At 36.3% G+C, this 12,644-nt stretch overlaps 3 protein-coding genes and 1 long non-coding RNA gene across 4 annotated transcripts; all 4 read right to left on the bottom strand.

The window, feature by feature from the left end:
• Positions 1-2,926: 2,926 nt before the first annotated feature.
• On the bottom strand, positions 2,927-5,229 carry LOC135151404 (uncharacterized). The gene is made up of 8 exons (XM_064089846.1): positions 4,966-5,229; positions 4,607-4,867; positions 4,215-4,495; positions 3,963-4,124; positions 3,768-3,869; positions 3,603-3,669; positions 3,413-3,511; positions 2,927-3,309 (listed from the first exon to the last, which is right to left on the bottom strand). The coding sequence occupies exons 1-8, from the start codon at positions 5,227-5,229 to the stop codon at positions 3,220-3,222; spliced, it is 1,326 nt and encodes a 441-aa protein (XP_063945916.1). The 3' UTR covers positions 2,927-3,219.
• A 3-nt stretch (positions 5,230-5,232) lies between these two features.
• LOC135151403 (uncharacterized) lies at positions 5,233-6,301 on the bottom strand. The gene is made up of 5 exons (XM_064089845.1): positions 6,290-6,301; positions 5,940-6,152; positions 5,765-5,857; positions 5,564-5,686; positions 5,233-5,466 (listed from the first exon to the last, which is right to left on the bottom strand). Exons 1-5 carry the CDS (start codon positions 6,299-6,301, stop codon positions 5,233-5,235), a joined length of 675 nt encoding a protein of 224 aa, XP_063945915.1.
• A 29-nt stretch (positions 6,302-6,330) lies between these two features.
• On the bottom strand, positions 6,331-11,249 carry LOC135151741 (uncharacterized). Its single transcript, XR_010290634.1, has 3 exons — positions 10,765-11,249; positions 10,616-10,657; positions 6,331-6,684 (listed from the first exon to the last, which is right to left on the bottom strand). It is a non-coding gene; the product is annotated as an uncharacterized LOC135151741 (long non-coding RNA).
• LOC135151714 (uncharacterized) lies at positions 6,883-9,678 on the bottom strand. Its single transcript, XM_064090833.1, has 3 exons — positions 7,805-9,678; positions 7,619-7,724; positions 6,883-7,530 (listed from the first exon to the last, which is right to left on the bottom strand). The coding sequence occupies exons 1-3, from the start codon at positions 9,463-9,465 to the stop codon at positions 6,883-6,885; spliced, it is 2,415 nt and encodes an 804-aa protein (XP_063946903.1). The 5' UTR covers positions 9,466-9,678.
• Positions 11,250-12,644: the final 1,395 nt, after the last annotated feature.

The following is a 12,644-nucleotide window of genomic DNA, read 5'->3' as shown; positions in this document are numbered from 1 at the left end:
GACTCGTTTGAGCCGGAAACAACTTGTTGCTTTATTATTGACTAGATTGAATTTGGAAACAACTTGTAGCTTTATTTTCAGTTGTTTAAAATTAGAACCAACTTGTAGTTTCATTCTTGACTCGTTGGAGCCGGAAACAAACTTTTGCTTTATTACTGGCTAGATTGAATTTGGAAACAACTTGTAGCTTCATTTTCGGTTGTTAAAAATTAGAATCAACTTGTAGTTTCATTCTAGACTCGGTTGAGCCCGGAAACAACTTGTTACTTCATTATTGGCTAGATTAAGGTTGGAAGCAACTTGTAGCTTCATTCCAGACTCGTTTGAAGTTGAAAACAACTTGTGGCTTCATTTTCGGTTGTTAAAAATTAGAACCAACTTGTAGTTTCATTCTTGACTCGTTTGAGCCGGAAACAGCTTGTTGCTTTATTATTGACTAGATTGAATTTGGAAACAACTTGTAGCTTTATTTTCGGTTGTTTAAAATTAGAATCAACTTGTAGTTTCATTCTTGACTCATTTGAGCCCGGAAACAACTTGTTGCTTCATTATTGGCTAGATTGAAGTTGGAAGCAACTTGTAGCTTCATTCCAGACTCGTTTGAAGTTGAAAACAACTTGTAGCTTCATTTTCAGTTGTTTAAAATTAGAACCAACTTGTAGTTTCATTCTTGACTCGTTTGAGCCGGAAACAACTTGTTGCTTTATTATTGGCTAGATTGAATTTGGAAACAACTTGTAGCTTGATTTTCGGTTGTTTAAAATTAGAATCAACTTGTAGTTTCATTCTTGACTCATTTGAGCCCGGAAACAACTTGTTGCTTCATTATTGGCTAGATTGAAGTTGGAAGCAACTTGTAGCTTCATTCCAGACTCGTTTGAAGTTGAAAACAACTTGTAGCTTCATTTTCAGTTGTTTAAAATTAGAACCAACTTGTAGTTTCATTCTTGACTCGTTTGAGCCGGAAACAACTTGTTGCTTTATTATTGGCTAGATTGAATTTGGAAACAACTTGTAGCTTGATTTTCGGTTGTTTAAAATTAGAATCAACTTGTAGTTTCATTCATGAGTCGTTTGAGCCTGGAAACAACTTGTTGCTTCATTATTGGCTAGATTGAAGTTGGAAGCAACTTGTAGCTTCATTCCAGACTCGTTTGAAGTTGAAAACAACTTGTAGCTTCATTTTCAGTTGTTTAAAATTAGAACCAACTTGTAGTTTCATTCTTGACTCGTTTGAGCCGGAAACAACTTGTTGCTTTATTATTGGCTAGATTGAATTTGGAAACAACTTGTAGCTTGATTTTCGGTTGTTTAAAATTAGAATCAACTTGTAGTTTCATTCTTGACTCGTTTGAGCCCGGAAACAACTTGTTGCTTCATTATTGGCTAGATTGATGTTGGAAGCAACTTGTAGCTTCATTCCAGACTCGTTTGAAGTTGGAATCAACTTGTAGCTTCAGTTTCGGTTGTTTAAATATAGAACCAACTTGTAGTTTCATTCTTGACTCGTTTGAGCCGGAAACAACTTGTTGCTTTATTATTGGCTAGATTGAATTTGGAAACAATTTGTAGCTTCATTTTCGGTTTTTAAAATTAGAATCAACTTGTAGTTTCATTCTTGACTCGTTTGAGCCCGGAAACAACTTGTTGTAGCTTCATTCCAGACTCGTTTGAAGTTAAAAACAACTTGTAGCTTCATTTTCGGTTGTTTAAAATTAGAACCAACTTGTAGTTTCATTCTTGACGCGTTTGAGCCCGGAAACAACTTGTTGCTTCATTATTGGCTAGATTGAAGTTGGAAGCAACTTGTAGCTTCATTCTAGGCTCTTTTGAAGTTGGAAACAACTTGTAGCATCATTTTCGGTTGTTTAAAATGAGAACCAACTTGTATTTCATTCTTGACTCGTTTGAGCCGGAAACAACTTGTTGCTTTATTATTGACTAGATTGAATTTGGAAACAACTTGTAGCTTTATTTTCAGTTGTTTAAAATTAGAACCAACTTGTAGTTTCATTCTTGACTCGTTGGAGCCGGAAACAAACTTTTGCTTTATTACTGGCTAGATTGAATTTGGAAACAACTTGTAGCTTCATTTTCGGTTGTTAAAAATTAGAATCAACTTGTAGTTTCATTCTAGACTCGGTTGAGCCCGGAAACAACTTGTTACTTCATTATTGGCTAGCACTACTAGAAACAGAGCAATAGACATCGGTCAAGAACCGATGTTAAAAAATTTTGTAAGCGATGTCTTCGCATGTGTAGAGAAAGGTCCTACATATTTAACATCGGTTGTGAGCCGATGTTAAATACAAACAAAGACATCGTCTCGCACTTAGTTTCTGATGTCGTTTTTGAATTGTATTACATTTAATGACAGTATTTCTATTTGAATATTGGTTTATCTCCTGATATATGTCAATTTTAGCATGTCACATTATAGAGAAAATAAGATAAAGACATCGTTTCTTAAAAACGATATGATGTCCACAGGAACCTTTAACATCACCCCTTTCTAGTTAGCTGATGTAGTAACTTGTTTTAACATGGTTTTTTTTAAGAAATCAATGTTAAAATTGTACAAAGACATCTCTATTTTAGATTTACCAATGTAATATCAAATTTTTGGTTCTTGTTTGCCTATAAGTAACCGATGTAAAAACTCAATAGGACATCATCTTCTTCTAATGCACTGATGTGTTCTGTGTTTAAAGACATTGTTTTTTTAATTATAACCGTTGTCATTTACATGTATCAACATCGATTTATTTTGTGCCCGCTGTTGCTTTGGTTTACAAGTCACCCCTGCCTTTTATATATATATGAACCAAAAAACCAAAATCACCATTCAAGAAACCAACAAAAAACTACCAATAACCAACCAACCAAAAACTACCAATAACCAACAAATCAAAAACTACCAATAATATCACCATTTATATAAATTCCATCCAAACATCCAATATCTTCTAAAAGTACCATTCAAGAATCCATCCAACATATATAATTCCAAACAATTACCAACCAAATAATACCACTAGTTTCTCCAACCAACCAAAAACTACCAACCTCATTAACTAGTACCTATCGATCTGAATCATAAGTACGACATGTCTAGACAAAATGTTATAGCATAATGTTTGAAGATCGATCAAGTACTAGACCAAAATATGAGCAGACCAGGATATATACAACTAGCTACTGGACAGGAGGCCATATCTATCACAATTTGTCTTGGATATAGGCAAGCGTCTCTACACGAACCTCATCCAGCTCCTCCATCTTGTAAGATTTACGACTCTTGTTAGCCCACTGAAAAGTATAAGAAACAGACAACAATAATAGTTAAGCAGCTGTAAAACAAAAAACCTAGCAATAATAGTCAAGTACTTGCATCAGAACACCAAATCTATACCTTAGTTATAAAAGTCATTTCTTTATCCTCGATTATATCTTTCATATAGCGCATAATCGCGTAACCACATTCACGGCCACCTGGTTGCTTAGGAGATCCCTAATAAAATTAGAGTTTACTATTTATCAGCACAACAAACATAAAATTTGATCTGCTGATCACTGATATTCAAATGCTAAAATATACTTACAGCCAAATTTTTAATTTTAGGAACAGCGTTTCCCCTTCCAGTCTGAGCTTTAAAAGTCTTAAATGCACTACAGTAAAGAATGTTTTCGTGTCCTTAGTTTTAGGGACAATAAGAAAATTCAACATAGATACATTTAAATTTGACAAACAAATTTAAAGAATTCACCTTAATAATGGTTTTTCCAAGTGAGGAAAATGAGTTGGATGCGACAGAGGATTGAGGATAAAAATTTCACCAGCATAAATTACGACCAAAATCCAATGATAACTGTTTTCATTTAAAATTTAAGTAAGGTCAGATTCATCGCCAAATCTCAATCAAGAACATGAGATCATAATTACAAAGGCTGTCGATACTTACTTGAAATTATGCGGCATCAAGAACATGCGATCATAGCTGCCATTCATCAACCGCTTAACAACATAAGTTTCAAACTCCTTGTTAAGGTTAAATGTGGCCCCAGGATCAATAAAGCCATACACATCCATTTCATTATTCTCACGAATCATACCGTGCAAGTAACTACAAATAAATAAATATTAATAAAATATCACAGTATTTTGCAATATTAATATCGAAAATGAAACAAGAATATGGAGTAAAAAAACTTACGACATATGTGCTGTTATTGCAGCTTGGCCAATCTCTTCAAATTTTAATAAAGCAATTAAATTCTCATGCAATATGTAGATAACCTTATCACAACCAAACACCTCAACGTCACATGGAATTGCAATAGAGTCCCCAGTCTCTTTCATTATGGTTGTTGCATGTTTATACAACAAGTTAAAACCATTGGGCACACTGTTAGCTACCTCCACTTTCTTAAACTTAGCAACCACATTTCGCATCTCAATTTTGTCTTTTTTCTTCGATGCATCCTTTCTTGTTTTCTGCAAATAAATAATCAGAACTTCAATAACACATTTTTTTCCTAGAAATAACACAGACACGTAAATAAAACACACGTAAATACAATAAAATGGATACAAAGTAAGGAATACCACAGCAGGTGGAATAGTGATCAAGTCCTCTGGCCAAGAAACCATAGAACCAATTGCTTGTTTCACAGTCTCTAGTTCACCCTCTACTGGCACAGGAAGTAAGGCATCTCCCTGGATGGCTCCGTCCACCGCAACACGAACATGTCCAGGCTGGATAGGCACACCATGAACTACAGTATTCAATTCTATATCATCAAAAATCGTGCCGAATGCAACCTTGTTTTCTATGTTGTCTACAGACAACTCACAGGATCGCGGACCCTGCATTCAGATAGTATTTATTGTCATGTACATATAGTGTTTTCTATGGACAATTATCTCTCCTGTTTAGTTATAAGTATATATACACAACTTTTTACCTTCTTTGCGGGTGGAGGGGGGTCCCCACCAACATATTCAATATCGACATCAACAATCAACTCCTCCCTCAAAGTTGGTGCAGCTGCTGGTATAACCGCTCCTTGGTTATGTGCTGCTTTCTCTACTGGACAACTGTCTTTGTCCGACAGTGGAGAGGATGTAATATTGGATGCACTAAGAAGAGATTTAAGCGCATTAATCTCTTGCTTTGTTCTCTCCATTTCCTCCTTGTAACTCTCCATTTCTTGCTTTGTTCTCTCCATCTCCTATCTTGTTCTCTCCATTTCCTCATCCCTTATACGATCACGATCTTCCAGCTCACTCTTGGTAATTCTTCTTTTTTTTTCTTTTGGCAAATCAAACCATAGTTTTGGGGTGATATAACTTCCAATTCCTCGAACCCTGCCTGAATGCTCGGGAGTCTCGAGTGCTCTAGTTAATACGTCATCACTTCCAGACGGCTGAAATTCACCTTTTTTCTTCATCTCTAGTAAGTTATCCTATAAACACCACGTGTGCATTCAGAAAGAAAGCATAAAATGCACATAATTGATTAATAAAACAATTAAAAAACAAAACACAAAGACTATAGCTTACAATTTTTTTAAGAACATCACTCAACCCGGTATCAACTACCATACCCTCCGCTGTTTGACGTGCCTTCTTCCAGAGAATCGCTCGATCGGGTTTCTCTCCAGGCTTCAACCTTCCCGCCTTCACCTGATCAGAATGGAAGAGTATTTATAATCATATTAATTATGAAACTGGAAATTACAATAAGAGTAAGGAATTTCGTACTTCTTCTTCTTCTAAACCAATGTAGCCTTTCCTGGACAGCCGATGTGGATACTTCCGTTGCTCTACTATTTTGCTCTGTTTTGCACGAAGTTTCTGAAAAAATAATAGACAATAAAGGAATTAAAGGAAGAATTTAAAATGCAAATGTGATTTAAAAATAAATGTAAAACAATACCATCCACTTATCACTCGTCCTTTCAGCAACAAATCTCTTCCAAACATCTTTACCAACAAATCCGTACTTTTTTGGAGGCTTCCGCAGTTTCTTCTTGTCTCCCTTGAATGGAATGACATAATCAGTAGTCAATTCAGATTTGAATTGTCTCCACTTTGTTCCAGCAGACTTCAGAACAAGCGACTCACATTCCTCAGGAATTTTAAAAGCATTCTGAAACAATTAACAACTATATATAAGTCAACAGTACTAAATATATATATAACACATGAAAATTCATTTACTAAACAATTAACAACTATATATAAGTCTATAGGACTATGTAATTTTATTATTTTATTAGATTTTACCTGGATATCCATCCATAACTTATTTTTTAATTCACGTTCGACAAATGGCCAGCTTTTAATATCGATCGGAATCATAGTCCTCGCCAACATTCCTATGTAAGACTGCAAAGTGTGCCTAACTCTTCCCACTGGAACTCCAATATAATTGCATCTAACTTTGAACTTCTTGCCCTGAGCCTTTTTTACCACCACTTTATACATAGACGAAGGACCTCGAGCACCTCCATATCGTTTTTTTTTAGTTTCTGTAGTAGTAGTTTCTGATTGTGTAATTTCAGGTTGTGTTTCTTGTCCTGCATCAACCAGCTGATCAGCATTATCCTGCACAGCTGTCGGCTTGGATTTCTTGGATTTCTTAACTTTCTGCTTTTTTGGTGCCATTCTTTTCCTTCAATCTGTTGATTCAATATAAGCCAATTGCAGGTGAACAATTATAAAATACAGGTGAATAGTTAGAAAGTAAGCAGGCAAAAGAATAACGTTGAAAAATTAAAAAATGCACGTAACACATATTGCAATAGATTAAAGTCTAACTATCAGACATGGTAAAGGCAAATAAAAAGATGCAATATATTAAAAACAACAAACTTATCCTAGGTTGACTTTTTAAGCCAAATTCCCTGAATGTTCTGTCTACAATGACTAACACTATGCTCAAGGGCATCAACATCACATGTGGGTATAGCAGAGCAGAATGGGGGATTTTCCAAGACCGTGTCTCCTAAATCATCTTCATTATACACATCGTGATAGTCTCGAGTCGTAGAGGTTAATACAACAGACCATCTAGCATCAACCGGATCTTCAACGTAAAAAACTTGCTTTACTTGGTCAACGGACACAAATTTATCTTTCTTGTGCCCTTGTCGACTAAAGTCCACAAGTGTGAATCCAAGGTCGTCTACCTTAATTCCTCTCTCATTCTCTGCCCACTTACACAAGAACAAGGGAGCTTTGAATTCATGATAATCTAACTCCCATATATCTAAGATCATTCCATAAAATTTCATATCGCTCTCCACGGGATTCAAATCCTTAGCACTGGAGACTTGGACTGTCTTCGCCACTAAAGAAACACCACTGTTTTGGACAACTCTCAAATCATCTCGCTCCTTTGTAAAGTACCGGACTCCATCAACTAGATATGCTCCATATGTCAAAACATAATAAGATGGTTTTCCTGCCAACCATCTAATCGTTTCAGAAACACTATCAACATTCTCCTTAATTTCATTGCTAACCTGCACATATAACCGGAAAAAATGAATTCATCAATCTTATTTCATGATTGGAAATACTTGAATAAAAATAAACAATGGCCAAACTTACTTTTTTTTCAAACCAATCAGCAAATAGCCGATTGTGTTCACCCATCATCCACTGAGCACTTTTTTTTTTCCCTTGGTAAAGTCTTTCAAGATACTCCTTATGCATCCTGAAAAATGACAATATTAAACAAAAAAGATGTATCTAATATATAAGAAGATGTAGTTACAAGTAATAGCTTAGACTTACAAAATATAAGGATAGACTTCAGAGTTGTTTTGAAGGACATGCAGATGTGCCTCGTCTCGCTCGTTTTCTTCAACTGATATTACTTTTGCAGCAGATAATGGACCCGAAAGCTTGCTTTTTTCATTCGGAAGTCCTGCAGTGCCACTCTGTCCAACAAATTCTGAGCAGAACTCAACTGATTCTTCTTTTATATAGCTTTCGGCTATACAACCCTCCGGATAATAACGATTTCGAACATAACTCTTTAACACTTTATTAAACCTTTCAAATGCATACATCCATCTATAGAAAACTGGTCCACATAAACGCAATTCTCTAACCAGGTGGACTGTCAAATGTATCATTACATCAAAAAACGAGGGGGGAAATATCTTTTCAAGCTCACACAAAGTCACTATCACATCTGATTGCAGTTTATCTAGTTTTGATACATCTACAACTTTGTTACACAATGAGTTGAAAAAGAAACACAATCTAATTATGCTGATTCTAACATGTTTCGGAAGAACAGATCGAATGGCAACAGGGAGCAACTGTTGGAGGAGGATGTGGCAGTCATGGGACTTTAGCCCGTACATTTTCATATCAGACATCGACACACAATTTTTGATGTTTGATGAATGTCCAAAAGGAACTTTCATGTATAAGAATGATGACAAAACTTTCTTTTTTTCCGCCTTTGACAGAGTATAAGGTGCAGGGGGCAAGTAGGTTTTTTTTTCTCCTACTTGTGGAGCTAAATCACCCCTGACACCCATCTCCATCATATCACGGCGAGATGCTTCACTGTCTTTAGATTTATGCCGCATATTTAGAAGGGTACCAATGAGACTATCACAGACATTTTTTTCGATGTGCATTACATCGAGACAATGGCGAATGTGGTGAAACTTCCAGTATTCTAACTCGAAGAAAATTGACTTCTTTTTCCATACACATTCTACCCTCTGGGAATTCTTCACTTCTTTCCCAAAAGTAAACTTCACTTCTTGCTGCTGCGCTAATACTTCTTCTCCGGAAAGGGGTTCACGTGCCTGTCCATGCTCTTGTTCTCCATTAAAACTTGTCTTCTGCCTCCTATATGGATGATGTCGAGGCAAGTACCGGCGATGGCCTTGGTAGCACATTTTTCGACTATGAGTCAAGTATTTAGCTATGGTATCATCGCAGCATATTGGACATGCCATATACCCCTTATTAACGCAGCCAGACAGATTACCATATGCAGGGAAGTCATTTATCGTCCACAACAATATTGCTCTTAAAGTGAAATAAGATTTACTATACCCGTCGAAAACATTTGGTTCCCCCTCTTCCCAGAGCTTTTTTAGATCATCAATCATTGGTTGTAGGTATACATCTATATTATTTCCCGGCTCATGCGGACCAGAAACTAATAATGTTAACATCATAAACTTCCTCTTCATGCATAGCCATGGAGGAAGATTATAAGTTACCAACACCACTGGCCAGCAGCTATACCTATTGATTAGCTTATTAGTATGTGGATTTATACCATCAGCCGACAACGCTAAGCGAAGATTTCTAGACTCGCTACCAAAGATGGGCCACCTATGATCGATATTCCTCCAAGAAGGAGAGTCGGCTGGATGGCGCATCAGGCCATCTTGAATTCGGTGGTTTGCATGCCAAGACATCATTTCAGCAGTAGAAGGAGATTTAAACAACCGTTTAAATCTGGGAATAATAGGGAAGTACCATAAAACTTTTGCTGGAACATTGGTCCTAACTCTACCATCCTTCCCCAATTTCCAACGAGATAAATTACACTTGGGACACTTGGAACCTTCACTATATACACCCCTATACAGTATGCAATCATTAGGACATGCGTGGATTTTTATATAATCAAGTCCTAGATCAGATAGGTTCTTTTTGCTTCATATGCATTAACAGGCAAAACATGACCACTTGGAAGGAAAGAGCCAACAGAAGACAACAAGTCGGTAAAGGCAGCATCGCTAATGCCAAACCTCGATTTCCAATTATGCAGTTTTAACATCGACTCTAACTTAGTGCACTCACTACCCTCAAACAGAGGTTGTTCAGCGTCGGCCACAAACCTCTTAAACTCATGTGCCTCCTCATCATAATCACCAGTACCATATGCTGCCTCACAAACTTGTTTTGTTTGTGTGGCAGCAACTCTGTTCAAGTCAGGAGGGTATGAACTACCAGCTGAAGACCTAGTTTCGACACATTTTTCTCCATGCCAAATCCATTCAGTGTACCCTAAACTAAAACCGTTCTCATATAAATGACCTCTGATGATTTTCACAGAAAATTTTTTGAAATTACCACAACGACCACACGGACAAGGAATGTTTTTACAATCAACTGCATTTTCTTTGGCAAAGATCAAGAAATTTTCAACCCCTATTTCGTAGTCTAATGAATCCCTATCTTTCAAAATCCACGACTTATCCATAAATTTCACAAGAAGGTATCACCAAACCAACCTACCTGATTATCATTCAAACATACACAAGAAATACAATTTAATACATATTCACAAAAAACAAATAAGCACAAAACCAGCAAGGATCCTAAATTATTTTATATATGATATATAAAAAACAAATAAGCACAAAACCAGCAAGGTATCTCCTAATGTTTATATATGATATATAAAAATGTACACATAACTGTAAGATGCTAAGCTTAGCATCTCCTGGTGTTTAGATATGAAATATACAAACAAAAATATACCAATCGAACACAAGAATGTAAATGCATGCTGTTAAAATTTTAAAATCAAATCAATCAAACAAAAAATGAGAAACTTCATACCTTAAAACAACCCGAAAGCTAATTCGAAAGCTACTTCCAGATCTGTCGAAAAGGAGAGCAAGAAATTAACAAAACAAAGCAAGAGCAAACAAGCAAAAAGACCCAAAATTAAGATCAAAATAGCAAAATCAAAAGACCCAAAACCATACCAAGAAGTTAGGAACCCAAAGCAAGCTCCATTGTAGCTAATTCAAAACTAGGGTTTTGGTCACAGCTGCTGAGAGATGAGTTCAAGCCTGGTGAGAGATGGAGGTGAGAGAGAGATGCTCAGAGATGGATATGAGAGGGAGAGAGCTGGAGGAGATGCGAGAGAGAGAGAGTCGAGAGAGAGAGCAGTGCAGAGTCGAGAGGAGAAAGGGGGGAAAACGGGGAGCAAATATTTGGTTAAGGGCGGGGAGGTGTATTTTGTGTAATAAAAGAAGCGGGGTGTGTAATAAGATAGACAAAATAATTACAAGTACTGGGCGCTTTTTTTAAATTTTTTTAAAAATGGAGATTAGACAGCGGTTCTTTTATAAACCGATGCTAGAAATGGTTTTAACATCGGTTAAAAACTTGACGATGTTAAAAACCTTTTTAACATCGGTGGCATCACCGACCGCTGTTAAATGGGTGATGTCTTTTGCACTTTTTCTAGTAGTGTAGATTAAGGTTGGAAGCAACTTGTAGCTTCATTCCAGACTCGTTTGAAGTTGAAAACAACTTGTAGCTTCATTTTCGGTTGTTTAAAAGTAGAACCAACTTGTAGTTTCATTCTTGACTCGTTTGAGCCGGAAACAACTTGTTGCTTTATTATTGGCTAGATTGAATTTGGAAACAACTTGTAGCTTGATTTTCGGTTGTTTAAAATTAGAATCAACTTGTAGTTTCATTCTTGACTCGTTTGAGCCCGGAAACAAGTTGTTGCTTCATTATTGGCTAGATTGATGTTGGAAGCAACTTGTAGCTTCATTCCAGACTCGTTTGAAGTTGGAATCAACTTGTAGCTTCAGTTTCGGTTGTTTAAATATAGAACCAACTTGTAGTTTCATTCTTGACTCGTTTGAGCCGGAAACAACTTGTTGCTTTATTATTGGCTAGATTGAATTTGGAAACAATTTGTAGCTTCATTTTCGGTTTTTAAAATTAGAATCAACTTGTAGATTCATTCTTGACTCGTTTGAGCCCGGAAACAACTTGTTGTAGCTTCATTCCAGACTCGTTTGAAGTTAAAAACAACTTGTAGCTTCATTTTCGGTTGTTTAAAATTAGAACCAACTTGTAGTTTCATTCTTGACGCGTTTGAGCCCGGAAACAACTTGTTGCTTCATTATTGGCTAGATTGAAGTTGGAAGCAACTTGTAGCTTCATTCCAGGCTCTTTTGAAGTTGGAAACAACTTGTAGCTTCATTTTCGGTTGTTTAAAATGAGAACCAACTTGTATTTCATTCTTGACTCGTTTGAGCCGGAAACAACTTGTTGCTTTATTATTGACTAGATTGAATTTGGAAACAACTTGTAGCTTTATTTTCAGTTGTTTAAAATTAGAACCAACTTGTAGTTTCATTCTTGACTCGTTGGAGCCGGAAACAAACTTTTGCTTTATTACTGGCTAGATTGAATTTGGAAACAACTTGTAGCTTCATTTTCGGTTGTTAAAAATTAGAATCAACTTGTAGTTTCATTCTAGACTCGGTTGAGCCCGGAAACAACTTGTTACTTCATTATTGGCTAGATTAAGGTTGAAAGCAACTTGTAGCTTCATTCCAGACTCGTTTGAAGTTGAAAACAACTTGTAGCTTCATTTTCGGTTGTTTAAAAGTAGAACCAACTTGTAGTTTCATTCTTGACTCGTTTGAGCCGGAAACAACTTGTTGCTTTATTATTGACTAGATTGAATTTGGAAACAACTTGTAGCTTTATTTTCGGTTGTTTAAAATTAGAATCAACTTGTAGTTTCATTCCTGACTCATTTGAGCCCGGAAACAACTTGTTGCTTCATTATTGGCTAGATTGAAGTTGGAAGCAACTTGTAGCTTCATTCCAGACT

This window comes from Daucus carota, chromosome 3, assembly GCF_001625215.2.
Source record: "Daucus carota subsp. sativus chromosome 3, DH1 v3.0, whole genome shotgun sequence".
In the NCBI taxonomy this organism is placed as follows: Eukaryota; Viridiplantae; Streptophyta; class Magnoliopsida; order Apiales; family Apiaceae; genus Daucus; species Daucus carota.
Note: the sequence above shows the minus strand (reverse complement) of the source record. Positions and strands in the feature narration are given on the sequence as shown.

What these genes read in the sequence shown, in the direction of transcription:
- LOC135151403 (XM_064089845.1), bottom strand. An exon ending in GGACGAGTGATAAGTGGATG is followed by an intron (nt 5,858 to 5,939) that starts GTATTGTTTTAC and finishes TTATTTTTTCAG; the next exon opens with AAACTTCGTGCAAAACAGAG. An exon ending in GTGATGTTCTTAAAAAAATT is followed by an intron (nt 5,467 to 5,563) that starts GTAAGCTATAGT and finishes TGGTGTTTATAG; the next exon opens with GATAACTTACTAGAGATGAA.
- LOC135151404 (XM_064089846.1), bottom strand. Translation starts at nt 5,229, where the DNA reads ATGGAGAGAACAAAGCAAGAAATGGAGAGTTACAAGGAGGAAATGGAG. An exon ending in TTGATGCCGCATAATTTCAA is followed by an intron (nt 3,870 to 3,962) that starts GTAAGTATCGAC and finishes AAATGAAAACAG; the next exon opens with TTATCATTGGATTTTGGTCG. An exon ending in AAATGACTTTTATAACTAAG is followed by an intron (nt 3,310 to 3,412) that starts GTATAGATTTGG and finishes TATACTTTTCAG; the next exon opens with TGGGCTAACAAGAGTCGTAA.
- LOC135151714 (XM_064090833.1), bottom strand. Translation starts at nt 9,465, where the DNA reads ATGATGTCTTGGCATGCAAACCACCGAATTCAAGATGGCCTGATGCGC. An exon ending in GAAGTCTATCCTTATATTTT is followed by an intron (nt 7,725 to 7,804) that starts GTAAGTCTAAGC and finishes GTCATTTTTCAG; the next exon opens with GATGCATAAGGAGTATCTTG. An exon ending in CTGATTGGTTTGAAAAAAAA is followed by an intron (nt 7,531 to 7,618) that starts GTAAGTTTGGCC and finishes TTATATGTGCAG; the next exon opens with GTTAGCAATGAAATTAAGGA.